Here is a 20,134-nt window from a genome sequence, read left to right on the forward strand (position 1 = left end):
CTCTTTGTATGTGTACAATAATAAGGGGGGAAATACAGAAAAGAAACAGTGGCATTAAGAATATAAATGGAGAAATTTTTCCCTGATTTACATGTTTTCAAACACAAAGGGTTAAGTCATGTATGGCTGCCAAAGCTTAATGGCTTCATGAGTTAAAAACAAAAATTCTAGCACACCGTGTTATTTCAAGTGAAAGTTTTCATCTAAAATTAGGTAACAATTGGGGAATTACAGCTTGATTCTACCTCCTGGAAATTTTGAATGCTAACTTTTCTCTGGAAATGCTTTGATTTTTGTGAATTGTTTTAAAATGACCAGATGCATGTTCAGAGTTCTCTGGTGGGTAAACCATTGATTATTTTTGGAAATACTGAAAGCAGTTATATTCCTATTTGAATTAATGAAATCTCGGAATGCTAAATTGGTTCACATTTTGTTAAATATTGCTCTAAAGCCTTCTGGTAATCTAGCTGGTGTTTCCTGAGTAGTATTATGACAAAATTAGATGACATTCATCCTCATTATTCTTGGATTGTAAATAAGGATTTTTGGGAAAGGTCTATGTAAAGGAAAAAGGAATTTGGATATCTAGAATTGGACATCTGGCCTCAAAGCAACTTTGAGCCACCATTTCCTTTTGAAGAACCTTTGCTGAGGGGCAAAAGATTGTTTTTAATGATTTATCACTTACATAAAAAAATATATAAAAGATGGTAAGTGAAATATATGCCCCTTGTCTCCACTTCATTCTCAAATTAGTTGGCTCTGATGAACCACTTGTTCAGGCATAGTTTCTAGAAATAAAAATTCAACTCATCTATTTAAAGAACAAGTTGGCCTTTCCTGAATTGCCATTTTTGCCTTTAATCTGAGACTTACTCCTCGGTGGCTTTCAGACCACAGAAATGCAGGAAACCAGTTTTGTTTGCCCACGTGCCAGCACTGGCTGTGTGTTAATCTTCTCCAGTGCTGTGCCCCCAGCTGGTCTGGGAGGAGAAACCACCAACCGTGGGTACTTCTGGCTTCTGTCCAGACAAGAATATCAGCCTTGGTCCAAAAATCACCTCAAAAGTAGTTTACTTTTTTTTCCTCCAATTAAATATTTACCATAATTTAATGTCTTTAATAAAGATTTTCTTCATTTTCTCTGATAGCCAGGCCAAATGAACTATTTCAGGGGCAGTTTTTAAAGATGTAGAGAGAGGTTTTTCTGAAATTTTTTTAACACTTAGGGAGTACATTGTAAAATTAGAATAATTTTACATGAAAATGAGACCTACTTTTTTAAGTCAAACTCTTAGTGATGGAATCTAGGAATGTGGGTGTAGGCTTTTTAAATAGTGTGTACAAAAAAGCTCAAGGAAGAGGACTTCTGGGAAAAAGCTCAAGGAAGAGGACTCCTGGCTTTCTTGATCTTCTCAGAGTGTCCTGCAGTGACAACAGGAATGTAACCCGGATGACACAAGTTGTGTGTACCTTTGTCAGGGTTCCTAGAGGTACCCCGTACTGAGGTTACCTGAGCTAAGTCCTACACACTTGTGGTTACACTGCTAAACAACAGCTATAGTTCAGGCTGTGTCCCCTTCCCCCCCAAAATCAACCATTGTGCAAGTGATTAAACTGAGTTGCTTTCACATTATTACAGTATTTATAGTCTTCCTTAAATGTGGATGCCATTAAATAAGCTCATTTGTTTCCTAACCTTTATAAATGTGAGATTGTGCTATTTTAAGGGCTTTTTAGAAATGGGCTACGTTGGGTTTTGCCTAGCAGATAGGCTTTGTGGCCATAAAAAACATATTCCATCATCAGTGATGTGTGCATTTCTTTTGTGTAAACAAGGCCCATGACTGCTTTCTGAATGTCTCAGAGAAAGTGATATCTAGTATTATTGAATTGGAGCATTTTCCTGACTATATTAGTAACTTATTTTGTGAACTAGTATTTTTAGTGCAGCAGCTGTTAAGCACAAAGACCCTCCAGAAAGCTACTGATGAGATGGCAGAAATGCAGGGGTCTTCAGGGCTTCCTCAGATCTGTGCAGAGAGACCTCTCCTGGTCTCTTTCTCTAAATTATTAACCTGCTCTCTTCTTCCCTCACTGTAACACTGTACATCCTCTTCCCTGCTGGATTTATTTTCCCCTTTGGCACTTATCATTGTCTAATTTACTGTAGTCTTTCCTGTTTCTCTGGTTTAGTGTCTGTCTTCCCCACTAGAATGTAAGCTTAATGAGAACGGGGTTTGTGTCTGTTTGTTCACTCCCGCATCCGTAGGACTTAGGACATGGTGGCGGCTCTGTAAATACCTGTTGAAGGAAGGAGACCTGGTGCCTGCCCTTGAGTAATTGAACTTTGTGGTAGAAGTAAAACAAAGAACCTATGTCCTCCTTTTTATCCACTCTCATGACTATTGGGTGAAGACCTGGAAAGTACCGCTCCATAAGCACAGTTAACTGAAGAGATGCTTTCTATTGGAACTATTGTTATTCAGAGAGAACGGGAGGGTTTCCACAGTCAATACTGTGCAGTTGGCTCAGTCTGGGAAGGCTGGTGAGGACAGACACAGCGTGGTTGGCTAAGCAGCGGGGAAGGGTTTCTCGAGCAGAGTGTGGCCGAGGGGATGGCGAGGACTGAGTGAGACACGATATGTGCTTCTAGACCAGGGACGGCTGAGGGGTGGTGGGGAGGGCACGGGATGGCTGGTAGAGGAGAGCTGGTTTGGTGAAGAATCTAGAATAAGAAGGTTTAATTTAGTATGCAGGTATCTGGGAACCACAGCAGATTATACGGAGAACAAAGTTGTTGGTCAAAATTTGATCTTTGGAAGAGAACCCTTAAGTGTTGTTGATTTTTTTTTTTTTTTTTTTTTTTAAGAATGTAGGGAAACCCACAAAGATGCCGTAAGGCGAGTATGGCTTAAGGTTGTGACTATGATGGTGTAGAAAAATGGGACAAAAATGAAAAAGAATCTTGAGGAAAGTGCAACAAAGCTTATAAACTAAATATGGTGCCCAGAGGAGCAGGAAGTGATGAGGACTTTTTCAAGGTGTAGATTTCAGTAGTTTGCTGCTGGAAGAAGTGCTTTAAAGACTGTTGAGCAGGTAGGGGATGGGAATGTAGGTCACTGTCTCCTAAATTTCCTCGGTGGGAATCTCATAGAAAGCTCTCCCATAGACATTACATAAGTTTCAAGGAGCTTTCTTTGTTGTTGTTGTTGTTGTTTTTAGTCAAAACTAAAACTAATGATAACTCTGTTCTCTTAGATGTATGTTTTAATTTAGTAAGACAGGAAACATTTATTCTATAGAAGACTCTTAAAATATATTTTAAACAAGCAACTGACACATACTTACCAGTCAATAGAATTTGCATCAACCCACCCCAGACACCGCTAATTTGACATGGACTAACAATTAACTAAACTTCTTGCTTGCTCACTGTTAAAAGTATATCATTCTGGCTTAATGCTTTTTCTTCTAAATGATGCTTAATCTTTTGAAGTAAGAACATCTATTATTCTCTCCTTGCATATGTCTTCAGTTTCTTCTGTCTTCTTTGCTCATTTAAGAGTGTTTTCTCCCATGGTCTAGTCCAGGGCTTTATGGGCACAGAGCACTATCTTTCATTCTTTCCAACAGCAGTAGAGGGTAATCGCAGCCATGTTTCCACACGTGGCCTCCTCCCGAGGCCAGGTGTATGCTAAGGTTATTCATCCTCACCGCAGCCTAGGTATTATCTTCATTGTACAGGTGCGCAGATCGAGGCTCCAAGAGATGAGTTGACTTCACACAGGTTACATGGCAGGTGCTTGGTAGAGCTGGGATTCAAGCCCTGATCTGTTGGATTCCAAAGCCCACACTTTTTCCACCATAGGCATAGTCTCAAACCATTTTATTTAAACACAGTTTTTTTGATGTACCTCTTTGAGCCGCCCATGTACTTCTGGATTTCTTACTAATTTTTTTTTGTAAGAAAAAATTGTAGCTTTTCTATTAAGTTTAGATTTTTAATGCATGAGGTAAGAACATTAAAAGTTCATACCTAACAGTAAGCCTTCCAAATTGATGGTATTAAATCATTATAGTCCATAAAAAATGAAACTTCTCTTTTTCTTTTTTTTAGGAGTAGATATGTCACTGCCTTTTTGGAGAATGCTTCATTAGTTTTCAAGTTTTGTTTATCTGAATAAAAGTACATTCCTGTTAAAATTCAACTCAGCAAACACTTACTGAATACTTAGCATGTAGTCACTAAAGATTAAACAGTGTCATGGGGCACAACAATGAATGAAATCCCTGGCATTAAGGAGCTCTTTCACACTCTAGGTCAACAGGAAAACATGGAAATAAGTCTATAATCCCTGCCCCAGATGACGCTCCCACACTCAAGGCCTTATTGTACATTTCATTTAACTAAGTGTGTTGAAATCAATTCTAAATGTAGAATTTTTCCTAGGTATGCCTTGCAATAGCTCATTATTCCCAGCCAACAGACCTCCAGCTACTCTTTGCATTTGAATATGTTGGGAAAAAATACCACAATTCAGGTAAATATGAAAATATTAACTATTGTGACTAACTTTACATTGTCTAAATTTTATTCTTATGTTTTATGAGACGCCTCCAAGTACATGAGCTTTAATGATTGTAGAATTATTAGCTTCATAACTGTTAGAGAAGTAAGCACTATATACTAAAAGAGATAACATTTGTCAGATAACATTTAAAAAGTGACGGGGAAGAACCTATAAGCAACTGTAAACATAGGCTTATGAGAATCATGTTAAGTATTTTGCCTGTAGTCACTGGCTTGTATTTTATGATGAAGGAAGATACCTCTCCCTCCCCGCCTGTTAGTTGGTAACTTGAGTTAAAGTAATCTTATCTTTTAAGAAAACTGGCAGAAAATTAAAAGATATTTGAAACTCATGATCTTTTTTGGCAAGGTGTGATTTCATGCAGAAGCTGAAATGGCTAAACTTTTTAGTGGACTTCATTAAGATTGTCAAAATATTGATTTTATATTTCTGAATAAGATTCATGAAAGGAAGATGAGCATTCATCCAAAAGACAAGTGTATTTTAAACGGTTTTTATAAAAGTGAATAGTTCTGTACACATATATGTCAGTGATGACATCACCAAGGAATATTCCAAGTGATCGTGTAATTCTGTGTATTCTTTTTATATACAAAGAATTGTAATTTTGATCAACCAATTTTCTTTTTTTTTAACCTCATAAAAGGCTAGAGAAAAAGCAATGAGGTCATGTCTGACATTAGCTCCTCGTAGGTTAGTGACCACATGTCCATTTGCCTGCTGGATCATGTGCTCTCCCAGTCTTCAAGGGAGAGAGATGACTCAGCTACACGTTTATAGTGAAAGGGCCGTTCACCCCAGCCAGCATGGTCTAAAATAAATTACTAATTTTACTGGTCCTTTACATTTTGTTACCTCAGAACATATATAGTAATTTAAATAATCTGTATAATAAAAGTATATTCCAGTATCACTGTATTGTAAATTCATTAAAATGTAGGAACAATACACAGTATCTGCAGATGCATATGGTATAAGTACACTGTAAACGCCACAGGGATGATATGCAAAGGTCATAGCTTTTATCTTATGGTACTAACAGAAATGGGGTAACGAAATACTTATAATTTAATTTTTCTTATCACTGTGCAACTAATTGTAATCTAGCCTTGAACAATACAACTAATTTTTAAAGTTCATTTCTTAACATAAAGAAAATTCACTTATCGTCCGAAAATAAAGTATTGTAGATCCGCACTAGTAGCTAGGCAAACATTCCTTTGGCGCATCTTCAGCTGCAGACCGTGATCATCAGGGTTATCCTCAACAGGACTCTCACCCAGAGATGTGAGAGAGTAACTGAGATGAAAGCTTCAAGGGGCACAAGAGTCGTAGGAGAGCCTTTGATTCCCACTTGCATTTGTTGATGATCAAAACCAATTCTGGATGATACCTTTTTCCTAGTAGATGATACCTTTTTCCAGTCCAGGGTACAGACCCATGAGTTCTGCACAATGTTCAGCAAGTACAGTGAACTTCATTATGTGTTTGGTGACGTGATGCCTGCTTCAGTTACTTCTCACGGTTGTCTTCATCCGTTCCTCGTGGGCATCTCTGGGTTGATAGCAGTTTATTCAGTCCATAGCTTTCCTACTACTGGTTTCCTTATTCCCGTCAGTCACTTCTCTGTATCTTCTCATATGTAGCTTGTGGAGAAAATAACGATTGATAAGTAACACTTAAAATATTCAGGAACACTTTTATATTGCATCCTTCAGACTCCTCCTCCTTGACAGTCACTTCATAAACATAACACTTGGCCAAAGTTTTGTTAAGATTCCTCATAGGGTAACATCCTTTCATATCCTTCCATGCTGTTGCAGAAGCATAAACTGCACCTTTAAGAGCAAAAGAAGCCTGAAATTTCCACACACTGCAGTCAGAATTCATTAATTTGTGAGTGAAAGAGGCCCAATAATCCACTCTTGAACTTCTGGATGACACCTTGATTCATTGGCTGGATTAAAGAAGTCCTTTTTGCAGGCAGGTAGGTGACAAAGCTGTTTCCACAAATAAGATGTGAAGCTAGAGAATGTCCCCTGCAATTGTCTAAGAATCTGGCCTTAGGCCTTCTGAGGTTTTCTTTCGTGTTCGGCATCACTTGAGTGAAAAGCCAGTCATCCAGGTTCTTCTGCGAGGATCCTGAAGTATGGGGGATGCCCAGCACCCACAGGCTTCGGGACGCTCCGCACGCTGACACCGCAGGCGGCACTGGCACAGACAGGAACGATGGTTCTATTTTTGCTCTTTTAACTTGAAAGAAACCACGAGGATGCTGTTTTCACCAGTTAGCTTATTATTGGACAAATAATGTCCCAAAAATACAGATCCATCTTTGTTATAAAATTGATAAGATGTCAGATTATACTTCTGGACTAAAGAATTGAAAACCTCAGGTTACCTGCAGCCTCAGTGTTGGCAGCTCCACTGCATGACAGACACCTGCTTGCAGATGCAGTGACATAATCTCAAGGTGCAGTGTAGGCTCACAGCAGAAGATGGACATTTTCAGTGACGTTATTTTACTTCGTAATTTTATCCTTTTTTTTAAACATGGGTCTTAGTATTAGGTTTTCCTTTAGATGCTTATTTGAAAACCACTTACAGAGGACAAAATCCATTTGAAATAGTGTAGAAATTTTTAAAGTTTGTTGCTTGTCAGTTTTGTTAATATTTTCAGTGTAGCTGTAAATGGTTGTGATTGGTCCTCGTGTCTCGGGAATAGGAGTACACCAGCCTTGTGCACCGGAATCCCTGGGGGAGCTTTTAGAAAGACAGCCATGCTGCCCCCACCCCAGGCCCATAAAGTCCAAATCTCCTGTCTGAACCACTTTGTTGGCTCCGCTCTCTTGAACTTCTTAATGATCGCAGTTCTGTTTTCCCCTTCTTCACCCTTCTTTGTGACTTCTCATTTCTGCAGTGTCATCAAAGCGATAGGCTTTCTTTTCATTTGTTGACAACTTTTATTGTCTTTACTGTTGCTTGAGGCCATTCTAAATATGGAGGGGGCTAGTTAAGTGGAAACTCTAAGATCATTTCAACTTGATCTAGGATGAGACTTGTGAACTGTGTCACAGAAGATAATGACGGTCGGGAGGGCTGACCTTGTTTCATTTTCAGTTGGCTGAGGAGGGGTGTCCTAAAACCTCAGTCAGGTAACTGTCAGGGGAGCCAGATCTTCCTAAGACGACTGGCTTGGCCAGTGTGTTGCTGCAGCCCCTATTAGTAATCCACTAGTAGAGCAGGCCACAGGCATTGGGCCTCTGGGACCTTCTGAAAAGCATTAAAATTTCCAGACTTTCTAATGGCAGATTGGGTACCTGCTACACATTCCATAATAAGCTCTCACTGAAGATGTTGAGTGTATCAGAAATCTGGTCCTGGTTGCTGAGAAATGGACAGGTTCTACACAAGTAAAACCTGTGAAATAGCAAACAGTACTAGATCTTGTAGTTGCTCTCACTTTGTGTTCAGAAAAATTCACCTATTGTTAGTTAGATCTTGAGATTTTATATGTTTTGCCAGAGGACCAATCTTGTAAACAGTGAGCATGTTCTCAGCCTAGCTTCCTAAGTCTGTAACCTCAGAACACTGAAAAGTATGCAGGTCTGGACTCCCAGCTAGGGCTGAGCTGCCAAGTATTTACATAGCTCTTTACAAAGTTCCAGTGTGTCTTGGTGGTGGTGGTCATTGCATGGCGGGGACCTCTGTGCAATGTTGAATAGTAATGATGGTAGCAGGTAGTGTTTCTGTTCCTGGTTCTAACAAGGATGATGTTTGCTGTGTGTTTCTGATAAGTACCCTTTATCAAGTGAAGGAAATTCCCTTTTATTCCCAATTTGATAAATTTTTCTGTATTTTATATCATGAGCACGTGTTGGACTCTTTCAAATGTTTTTCTGCACTTGCGAGGGTTTTTTCCCCTTTAATTTGGTCATATGATGAATTCCTTAGGTTTTCTAGTATTGACTAGCTGCTGTGGTTTTTGGTGCTCTGCTACACAGCGTGTGAAATGGGAATTGCCTGGAAGTTCCACGCAGGTTCCGTGTTCTGGAGAGATCCCAAGTCCCAAGTTCCCCAGCACGTCCTCTGGTGGTGGTTACTCCAGAGCAGGCACTGAGACAGAGTGGCCAACCAGAATACGGGCTTAGAAGTGGCATTTTCATTTTTAACAAGCTCGGTTAAAATCAGAATCATCATCATTATAATTCTGATGCCACTTAAAGGATAAAATGCAAAAGTGCTAGCCCGGCACCTGAGACCCTTTATAATCTAGAGTAGCGCCGTCCAGTAATGGGAATGTTCTGTCACCTGCATCGTCCAGTAGAGAAGCCACTGGCCACATGTGGCCATTGAGCACTTTAATGTGCCTGGTGCAACTGAGGAACTGATTTTAAAATCTTTGTTTAATTTAAATTTCAGTTGAAATTTAAGCAGCACGTGTGGCTGGTGGTTCCTGTCTGGTGCAGCACGGGTTGAGAGGCTAGGCCCCGTCGCGTTTCCCAGCCTCCCTTCCGCCACCTCTGGCACCCTTACTGTGCTCGCTGTAGTTCATTACTCGGTGCTGTGCCGTCCTTCCGCATGTCTTACGTCCCGCTCTGCCTAGCACGCCCGTCTCCTCCTCACCAGCCACCTGCGAGCATTTGGATTGGCTGGTTCCTCAGGACTCTGCTCAGAGCTGCTCGGGTCGGAGACCTTCCCGTCCCAGCCTGCAGCCCCAGCCACAGTGGGCTTCCCTCTCCGCCCGCATCGCTCTCGTCCACCCGGCGCGCTGTCACCAGCGCCTCAAAGTAGGGGTGAAATCTTAGCTCGCTTGTCAGTTTTCAGGCCTTAGCACGTGGTAGGTTCTCAGAAAATACCTGTTTTGCACCAGGTTTAGTAAATAGTCCACGGGAACGGGCGTGGCATGTTGAGGGGACAAAGAAGGGTTTTCACGGCTGCAGGGGGATGGGAGTTCGGCAGTAACGGGCAGGAACTTTAGTTACAGGGCAGGTCTGCGAGGGCTCTTTTTTTTTTTTTTTTTTTTTTTTTTTTTGGCGGTACGCGGGCCTCTCAATGTTGTGGCCTCTCCCGTTGCGGAGCACAGGCTCCGGACGCGCAGGCTCAGCGGCCATGGCTCACGGGCCCAGCCGCTCCGTGGCATGTGGGATCTTCCCGGACCGGGGCACGAACCTGTGTCCCCTGCATCGGCAGGTGGACTCTCAACCACTGCGCCACCAGGGAAGCCCTGCGAGGGCTCTTTAAGAGAAGCTGTTTAGGTTTGCTGGATTCAGTTGGAAATGAGTATGATTGCACAGTTGGGGGCAAGGGTAGCATCCTGAAAGCCTGATTTCAGGAAGTGTGTCCTGTGGCAGCTGCAGGCTGGTCTGAGTGCAGCAGAACATCGGTCGGGCTGTCAGCTGAGAGACTGGCCGTGGTTGCAGCCTGCACAAGGAGACCCTGGGCCAGGAGAGGGATGGCGTCTGTCACCCAGATCAGGCTGCCTGTGGGGACACCTTCTTTCTCTGTGGTCACTCTGAGGCCCTCCTGAGGCTGTGCGCATGCTCCCAGCATGTGGCCGTGCCTCTCAAGTGGAGAAGGCTCCTTGCTAAGGAAGGTCAAGTCCAGGCCCTCTGCTGAGTCTCCAGTGGACTGGCACTCTGGTGGAGGCTAAGGAATCTATGTCACCTTATCAAAGAAAAATCGTGTAGATATAGGAGACCAAGAATGTCATAGCGAGTCATACATAGAGAAGGGTTAAGAAGTAAACACTGGAAAGATGAAAGATTCGGACAGCTTGAGAATGGAGTTGATTGTTGGATGCGTTTATTTTTCCAGGCAAAATGTGGGGAGAAAAACTAGCAGTGACTTGGATTTACGCCATAGCTTGGGGTAGGGAGTTGAGGGACGCTTGTGAATGGTGTCCGTAAACCGGTAGGGATAGGAGACAATTGGAAGTTAAGGAGGAAACGTGAGCAGCAGGCATCGGTCACCCTTTCAGAAGGTGGCCAGTAAAAGGGAGGGGAACTGTGTAGCGTAGTAGTGAGAGTGGTCTAGTGTGGTCACGTGAAAGCCCTTTCAAAGCCAAGTTTGCCCGTTTGTGAGTGAAGGCGTTGAAGGCAGAGCCAGCGGAAGGACAGGGTATCGAAGGTGCTGCAGGGTGGGGACGAGCTGGACGAGGACGGGACACAGTGGGCTGTCCTGCGGGGGGGCCGCCCCTTGCCCAGGACGGCCGGAAGGGGTAGGGGGGCTTTGGAGATACCTGAGACAAACAGGGAAGAGGTGCCACATTGCAGTGTGTTTGTGACAGGAGGCACAGAGAGGAGAGGGAATTTGAAGCAGAATTAATACTATTGCTTTTTCTTACAGCCAGCAAAGCTAATGGAATACCCTCAGGAGGTGGAGGCGGCGGTGGCATTGGAGTTGGGGATGGCAGCAGCCAAAAAACTCCTCTGTTTGAAACTTACTCTGACTGGGACAGAGAAGTCAAGAGGACAGGTGCCTCTGGGTGGAGAGTTTGTTCCATTAACGAGGGCTACATGATATCCACCTGGTAAGTCCAGCTTTGACAGTGTTGTTCATGGCTGGGAGTGACTTCTTAGGAGTAATCATCAAACTCTGCTGTCATTGATAACTTTCAAGTTATGGCTAATGGAATATTTATTTTTAATAATGTTTTAATGCATATTTTGTTTTTAAAGATAAGGACTTTTTTTTAAAACATAATTGCAATGTCAATATCCATTGAAAGAAATTGATAATTCCAGTAGTATTGTCAATCATCCAGTCAGTGTTTATTTGCGTTCGTATCTTGTACGTGTCTTTTACGGTTGGTTTGTTCAGATCAGGGTCACATTGAACTTGCATGATCTGTCTCAGGCTTTTTAATCTATGATAGTCTCCTTCCATCCCTTTTTTTTACTTGCCTTTTTTTTTGTTAACAAAACTAGGTCAAATGTTCTGTGGACTTTTTCCCTTTCTAGATATTTCTGGGTTTATCACTGTGGTGTCCTTTAATGTGTTCCTCTGTCTACTGTATCTGAAATGTTAGCTAGCTCTAAGGGCTTAAATAATTACAGCTGACCTTTGAACAACACGGATTTGAACAGCGTGGGTCCACTTCCACACAGATATTTTTTTTAACGGTAAATACTACAGTACTGCAGGATCCCCGTTGGTTGAATCTGCAGGTGCGGAACCATGGGTGTGGAAGAAGCACATACCAACTATAAGTTATGCAGATTTTCGGCTGCGCAGAGGGTCTGCACACCTAACCCTGGCATTGTTCAGGGGTCAGTTGTAATTAGATTCAGTTCCAGGTTTGAGGCAAGAACGCTTCCTCAGGTGGGCTGGGCACCCCCTGTGGCATCATGGGGGCTCCAGGCATCATTGTGACGCTGACTGACCTGTGGGCCCCACAGCAGTCAGCCTGCTCCACCCAGTGCTAAGTTCCCCTTTTATAGAATGGGTTTAGCTGCCCAAAATGGTTATTCATTAGCAGTGAGGATCATTGCCCAGATCCATTATTTATTGAGGATTGCTATTGTCATATTCCAGTTCTATCGAACTCTTCTCTCAGCAGCTCTTTAGTACCTGAAATACAGTTTGTATGAGGAAGGCAGTATCAATGTTTACTTTTTCCCCTTTACTTAACCAGTTTTCAGAAGGAGCTGTTTCCTAGAATCCTCCAAAAGTGACCAGAAAATTGTTTTTTAATTTTTTACTTGTTTAATATTGTTTAGTATTCAGATTTGGGGGATGTTTTGTTTTAATGTCATTCAGGTCCTCCTTAGTTTTTTCAGATAAGCAGTGTTGTGAACAAAGTACGAGGACCTTCTAGGAGTGCAGTGCTGAGGAAGGGGCTTGGGAGCACACGGCTTGAGTCTTCCTCTGCCTCCCCTTGAATTTGAACTTTGTGGCCAGCGTGCATTATGTGTTGAGAAGCCTGTGACAGGGCCTGCCTCTGTCCCCTACCTGGCCGTGTGAGCAGAGGAAGGAAAAGAGATGTCTTCAGGTGCAGTGAGCTTGCCTGGTAGTAACCGCTCTCTAACCCACATCCCGGAGTCCACCTGCCTTTGGGAGATGGGAAACAGAGAAGGGGGAGATGAGAAGGGGGTGGAAGCTTCTCGGGAGATTTGTGGGCTTGGTTTGGTTTGGTGTGGTGTGCCTGGTATCTCCTACCCATAGCCTGTCGAGAGAACGATGATGGACATGTTTTTCAGAAATTGCATATGTTTGATTAATAGTCATTCTGGAAAATATTTCAGATGCTTCCTTTGGATTGTTCCCCTGCTATGAGTATAACGACTGTGTTAATTGAGCACCTCGCACGTGTTTTAGACTGAGATGTCTAGGCTCATCAGTGGCACCCACGGTGCCCACTGCACGGCCACTGAGTAGGGTGCACGTTAATTAAATGTGGGGTCTGCAGAGCACGCTTATCCTGCCTGAAGCACAGGCTCTTACATTACGATTCGTGTTTTCCTCTCCAGCCTTCCAGAGTACTTTGTAGTGCCAAGTTCTTTAGCAGACCAAGATCTAAAGATCTTCTCCCATTCTTTTGTTGGAAGAAGGATGCCAGTAAGTGATATCTGTTGGATTTCATTAATACTATTGTCCATTTTTCCACCCAGTTAAGTAAAGGCTCTACTTCTCTCCTAGTTCTGGTGCTGGAGCCACTCGAATGGCAGTGCTCTTGTGCGCACGGCCCTCATAAAAGACATGCTGCAGCAGAGGAAGATCGACCAGAGGTGAGCGGGAGACAATCCTTGGTACTTGGGCATCTTTCGTTGTCATAGCGAAGTACAGTAACCTCCTGACTAGCTAAAGATAGCTGGGAAGCACTGTGTGTTCCATACAAGAATTACTGTGGAGAAAATTGAATATATTAAAATTAACATTTAAGTTATATTAAATGTAATTTAATACTTTGGCTTATAAGACACTTGAAGGTCTTACGTTGCTGACACTTTTCTATAATGTTGCTTCTAATGAACTTTCAAAGTGCAGTGATTTCCAGTTGAGACACTTGAGGACAAATCAGATTTTTCGTGTAGTTCAACGTGTCCTAGGTCTGCCAAGTCACGATAACTAAAAGTGGTGTAATTGGCTACCGTGAGCAAGTTTGTCGTCATCTGCTGAAGTCCCCAGTGACCTCCGTGTTGGTGAAGCAGGAGGCCTTTCTCAGGTGTCCTCACACAGTGGGCACCGCTGTTGGCCAGGCTCTCCCCGGGCCCCGGCTTCTGCCCCCCTCCATCTCCTGAAGCTCCTCGTCCCTGCTGCACTCCATGCCCCTGCCAGCCCGTCCTCCTGTCTCCAGGCACGACAGAGCTTGTCTCAGGCCACCTCCCCTTCCCATTCCATATTCCCTTCTGAAAGAAGTTCATCTGCATCAGTGGCTTTAGTGACTGTCAGATTTATATCTCCAACCTAAGTTGACACTTTCCACGTGGAGGTCTCAAAGTCCCTTTAAATTCATGTTCAAAACCAAACTCAAGTATATGGGCACCACGCACCCCCTGCCCCCACCCCAACCCCAGCCTGCTCTCAGGAACCGAGGAGTCATCCTGATGCCTGTCTTTCACTTCCCTTCACGTCCAGTCCGTCATCAGATTCTGTCCTTCACTTTTCAGAAACCTTACCCCTCTCCTTCCACCCCAGCTCCACCTCTGCCAGTGTGTTGGAGGGGCCTCATCCTTCCTCCCGTATCTCATCCAGGACCATGCCCTGTCCCTTCTGGGCTCCGGCCGCCCTGGGGTTTTGCTGGTCTTTGGTATCTCCTGACTTTTGGCTGTGCTGCCCCCTCCTCCTGGACCACCTTCTTCATGCTAGTCAATGAGCACTCCGCACACACACAACCACACACACACACCCTGCCACACACACACACACACACACACACACACACACACACACACACACACACACACACACACACACACACACACACACACACACACACACCCATCGCTTGGTACTCGCTCGTTTTCTGCACCTGCATTCAGACATCACTTCCTTAAGATAAGCCTTCCCCTGTCTCCCAAATTAGATCTGGCCTCAAGTTACACATTCGCTATATCACTATAATTTTCTTCTTAACACTTATTTTGGTTTCTCATTGTACGTGTGTGTTACAGTTTGATTACTGCCTGTCCTTACGCGACCGTGAGGTGACAGAACTGTGTCTGTTTTGCACACCATTGTTCAGCTATATTCAGCACCCAGGAAATACCTGCAATTGAATATTTATTCAATACTTGTCCAATAAATGAGGAACAAAGGAAAAGATCTCAGAAAACAGGCTCAGAGAGCCTCAGAAATTGTGTATCACAGTCTGTTATTGGGACAGCCAGGTCGTCCGTTTTTTCCACAGTGCCATAACTGACAGCCACATTTGCTGAAGCAAATAACTATCAAGTGACCCTCAAATGACCCTTCAGTTTTCTGGAGAGGGTGACTGCAGTCCCACAGGTCCGTATTCTCTCGTGGATTTAAATTTCGCTTTAATCACATTAGTGATTAATGTCCATTCTGTCCTACCTTGTCCTGCCTTGTGGACATGTCGCTGATTAAGTGCTCCGTCAGGAGTGTTGCTATGAAAGGCAAGGCTGCAACACTGTTAACTAGAAAACCTTAGAACCGGTGGCAGTTTTAATTATTTAACTTAAGCGAAGAATTACTTTAATTCCCTTTGTTTTTTCAGCTATTCTATTCTTTGTAACTAGGACAGATTCTCTTTGTTGTCCAAACTCATCTCCACCCTTTTTCCCTCAGACACGTCATCATCGCCCCACTGGCCCTCGCTAGGTTTCTCCAACAGCCAGGCTTCTGTTCTACCACAGGATCTTTGCACTAGCAGCTCCTCTGCCTGGAACACTGTCCCCCGTCTTTGCACAGCTCCTGGCCATTTGGGCTTCAGCTCCGGTATCATCGTCACGGAGGAGCGTTTTCTCACCACGTGACCCGAGCTAACCTGCATCCACTCTGTTCCATCACCCTCAGCGTTCACCACGGCCTGTCGTCTCTCCTCTATCCCCCTCCCCCCACCAAGAGCACAGACTGCATGTCCCTCTCTCTGTCCCCAGCCCTCAGAGCAGTGCCTGGGCTCACAGCAAGCACTCAAAAAATATGTTTTGAATACATGAATGAGTAGTGACTCAAGGATTTTGTCTTTATTAGGATTTGTAATGCCATAACTAAAAGTCATCCGCAGAGGAGTGATGTCTACAAATCAGATTTGGATAAAACCTTGCCCAATATCCAAGAAATACAGGCGGCTTTTGTAAAACTTAAGCAACTGTGTGTTAATGGTAACTTCATTTCTATTTTATATATATGTAAATAATGAATGGGTGATTATATGAGGCATGTCAGGAAAAGTGACATTACTTAAAAATTTAGAAATAGGTATATATTTAAGTAGAGGCTCGTTGAAATATTTGTACAAATTACTATTGTATGAGAATGTCAGGAGCTCTTAGAAAATGAAGTTTAAGCTGCTTTTAGTTTTGTAGGAAAAGTGTACCAATTAAGTCACTTTCAGATCATGAAAGGTCTGGTAGGATGCTTCTGTAAAAGTGTCTGCTCAGTAGAAGAGCCTACTACCTCACAGACAAACTTACGAAGACCTTAATGTATTCAGTTATATTTTGAGATACGTGACTTGACATGAATTTCAAACAGAGCCATGTTATAATCTGTGCAGCCTCAGAGTTCCCATATGTCTGTTAGAGCAGATGCTTATGGGGTGCTTTCGATGTACCCTGGAGGGATGACTCACTTGAAAGCACCTTTGGTGTGAAGTGTGCACAGAGAGCGAGCCCCTTGTCACCAGGCGGCAGGACTGGCGCCGGCTTGGAAGGAGAGCTGGGAGGGGGTGTGCTTAAGAAACACAGTGACTGTGTCTTTCAGCCGTCCCGTGAGCAGCATGTGGCTGAAGCGTGAGGCGAGGGGCACCTCGAGACAGGCCAGGACAGGCCCCACCAGGAAGCTGCCCCGTTTCCTGCAGGGGTCAGCCACCAAGGACATGAGAACCGGGCGCTGGCAGCAGGGAGGGAGGGAGGGGCAGGCCTACAGTGAGGAAGCTGAGGAGGGGGCCGGGGTCACCTAAGCACTTGCTTAGGGGGCGGAGGCCGGCAGACTCTCCAAGCTTTCCCTGGGAGAGCCACAGGGAAGGAGATGGAGGTCTGGGGAACGCTTTGTTTTGTTTCTTATAGAATTGTGACGTGCCTTCTTAAATGTTTTTATGACTAAATGCAAAGGCGTAACACTTTCTTAAAGCCAACTTTTAAATGTTAAAAACTGATGTATCACCTAGCTCTCAATTTGATCATGAAAAATAAGCTTAAGAAGCCTGAAAGTGTTATATGCCTGTATATATGTGCGTGTGTATAATTATATATGTATAATTATATTAATTACAGAACCATTTGAAGAAACTGAAGAGAAATGGCTGTCTTCACTGGAAAATACACGGTGGTTAGAATATGTAAGGTGTGTACAATTGCTTTCCTTTTCTCTTATTTTGAAATAATTATCAAGTCACAGGAGGTGCAAAAGTATTACAGAGCCATGCACTCCTCACCAGCCCCCCGGTGGCAACGGCTTACATAAGTAGACTATGGTTATCAAACCGGGAAACGGACAGTAGTACAAACTACAGTTCTTATCCAGTCTCCCCAGTTTATACGTGCTCTCATGTGTGTTTCTGTGCAGTTTTACCGTGTGTAGATTCACGTGACCACCAGCACAGGCAGGATGCAGAGCTGCTCCGTCACCAAGGCTCCCACCCCCAGCCCCAGCATTTCCATCCCCGTCCCCTGGGAACCACTGATCTCTTCCCCGTCTCTATAGTTGGTGATGTCAAGAATGTTATGTAAATCAACAAAGGTTAATGAATTTCCCTGATATAAAAATCAGACTGTACTCTGTTGATGAATCGTATAAATACTGAAGAAATTCCAAAAGGTTATAGAGAATATAAACATGTATCGTGAAAGATCAGATTTGCTTGACTTCACGTACTTTAAAAAATATATTCGTGGTGGAAATTTGGTTTTTAACAGTATTTTTCCATTTCTCTTTCCAGGGCATTCCTTAAACATTCAGCAGAACTTGTGTATATGCTGGAAAGCAAGCGTCTGTCTGTAGTCTTACAAGGTAATTCATTACTGACAACACTGGTCCCCCGGCCAGCCATTTTGACTGGAGATCCACACCCAAGTAATTACATGCATCTTAGCCATCTCCTACTTACTGCATGCCACCAGATAGATACAGTACAGATCCCGCACATTATTAAACAGCGGCACAAAGACCTCAGACAGAACAGAAAGGAGTCAGACTCTTTGCCCTGTGTTAAATCTGCCTTCCTGTATTATGGCAAGGGTGGGTCACATCCCTCACTGGATTCAGACAGAGTGTTAATCTCGGCGGAGCATCCTTTCTCTCTAATCTTGCTATCTTTCTGATTCATACAAATTTTAGTTGAAATGCCTCTGGCTCATGCTAGATTGTGACTTTAAAGAAACAGTTTGGTATCACGAAATGGACTGAACTGAGTAGCCAGCAATGTGAATTTTGTCTAGTGTTTGGTAGGAGTAGATGGCAATAAAAAAAAAAAATCTTTCAGTTAAGCAAAGAATAATTGTATATTAAATAACTTTACAGCTAATAGCATTTTTAAGCTTCCGGATAAAGTTTAATAAACCACAAGCTACCTGATTTTATAATATATTCATGCATAGTTCATGAATATGCTGTGCTACTGAAGCTTACAGAAGTATTTTTACCAACTGTCAAATTCAACTGACTTTAACAAAGTAAAGTGACAAGGCTTAGGGGGAAAAGAAGAAGAGTAAGTCACTGTTTCCAGTAATCCTTAGCTCATGCCGGCAGCGCGTATGTAATTCACAGACGCATGGAGAGCCAGCCATTGAGAACCCGCACCTCTCGCAGCCAGTGGTGTTCTCATCCGTTCCAAGACGCTACTTAGCACACTTCTTCATGCATTCGTTGCCATGTAAAATACCTCAGAAGAGATACTGAGCCTGCACTTTACTAACACTTTATTTTAGAATGTGTTTTCTAAACAGTTTATTGAGGTATAGTGTACATACTATAAAATGCACCTGTTCTGAATGTGCAATTCAATACTTTTTAGTAAACGGAGTCCAGTTTTAGAAATTTTCCATCACCCCGAAAAGATTCCTTGTGTCCCAACCCCAGGCAACCACTAATCTGCTTTCTGTCTCTCTAGATTTGCTTTTTCTGGAAGTTTCATGTAAATGGAATCATGTAGTATGTGGTCTTTTGCCTCTGGCTTCTTTCATTTCACATACATGTTTTTGAAGCTCGTTCACGTAGCATGTCTCAGCAGTTTGCTCCCTTTTATTTCTGAGTAGTGTACCATTGTAAATACCACATTTTATTTATCCATTTACTTGTTGGTGGACATTTGGATTGCTTCCACCTTCTGGCTGTTATGAATTATGCTGCTTTTAACATTCACATAAACGTCTTTGTGGGGACATCTGTTTTTCTTTATTTTGGGTAGATACCTAGAAGTAGAACTGTTGAGTTATATGGTACGTTTATGTTCAGCTTTGTAAGAAACTGCCGAAGTGTGTTCTAAAGTGACTGTACCCAATTCCCCTTCCCCTCAGCAGTGTGTGAGGGTTTGTTTCTGCACTTCATCGTGTACTGTTAGGAGTGCCGTCATTCTAGTAAGTGTGAAGTGGGAGTTCATTGCAATTTTTATGTGCATTTCCCTAATGCATACCATGTGCTGACTGGCCGTTCATGTATTGACTTTGGTGAAATACCAAATCTTTTGTCTATTCTTCAGTTAGGTTGTTTTATCATTGAGTTCAAAGAATTCTTTACAATTCTAGATACAGGTTCTTTGTATCTTTATAAGATTTGCAAATATTTTCTCCTAGTCTGTGGTTTATCTTTTCACTTTCTTGATGACTTCTGAAGCACAAATTTTGAAATTTTGATGAAGTCCAGTTTATCCATTTTTTCTTTTATGAATCATGTCTTTGGTGTTATATGTAAGAACTCTTTGCCTAATTCAAGGTTATGAAGACTTTCTCCCATGTATTATTCTGTAAACATTTTATAGTTTTAGCTCTTACATTTAGGCCTATGATTCACTTTGAATGAATTTTTGTGTATGATGTGAGGTAAAGGTCTATATTCATTTTCTTTGCATGTGTGTTTATTGCATTGTCTCAGCAGCATTTATTGAAAAGACTGTTCTTTCTCTATTGACATGCCTTGGCAAAGGTCTGCTGACCGGCTCTTTATTTTTGGACTCTCAGTTTTACTCCATTAATCTGTATGTCTGTCCGTACGCCAGTACCACATTATCTTGAGTGCTGTAGCTTTAGAGTATGTTTTGAAATTAGGACATGTAAGTCCTCCAACTTTGTTTTCAAATTGTTTTGCTAATTCTAGGTCCTTTGCATTTCTGTATAACTTGTAGGATCAGCAAAAAATCCTATTGGGATTTTGATAGGAATATGTTGAACCTGTAGATTGGGGAAAATGCCATC

General features: G+C 42.7%; 1 protein-coding gene across 1 annotated transcript in view; it reads left to right on the plus strand.

Moving 5' to 3' along the window:
* MTMR10 (myotubularin related protein 10) overlaps positions 1-20,134 on the plus strand; it is a 44,479-nt gene that overhangs the window by 15,997 nt on the left and 8,348 nt on the right. Inside the window, exons 6-12 of the mRNA XM_082648969.1 lie at positions 4,457-4,547; positions 10,947-11,130; positions 13,070-13,157; positions 13,239-13,327; positions 15,756-15,886; positions 17,000-17,069; positions 17,665-17,735. Coding sequence (XP_082505095.1) covers positions 4,457-4,547; positions 10,947-11,130; positions 13,070-13,157; positions 13,239-13,327; positions 15,756-15,886; positions 17,000-17,069; positions 17,665-17,735 — 724 coding nt within the window. The remainder of the gene's footprint in view (positions 1-4,456; positions 4,548-10,946; positions 11,131-13,069; positions 13,158-13,238; positions 13,328-15,755; positions 15,887-16,999; positions 17,070-17,664; positions 17,736-20,134) is intronic.

The sequence above is a fragment of the Grampus griseus genome (assembly GCF_964374135.1).
Source record: "Grampus griseus genome assembly, chromosome: 2".
Lineage (NCBI taxonomy): Eukaryota > Metazoa > Chordata > Mammalia > Artiodactyla > Delphinidae > Grampus > Grampus griseus.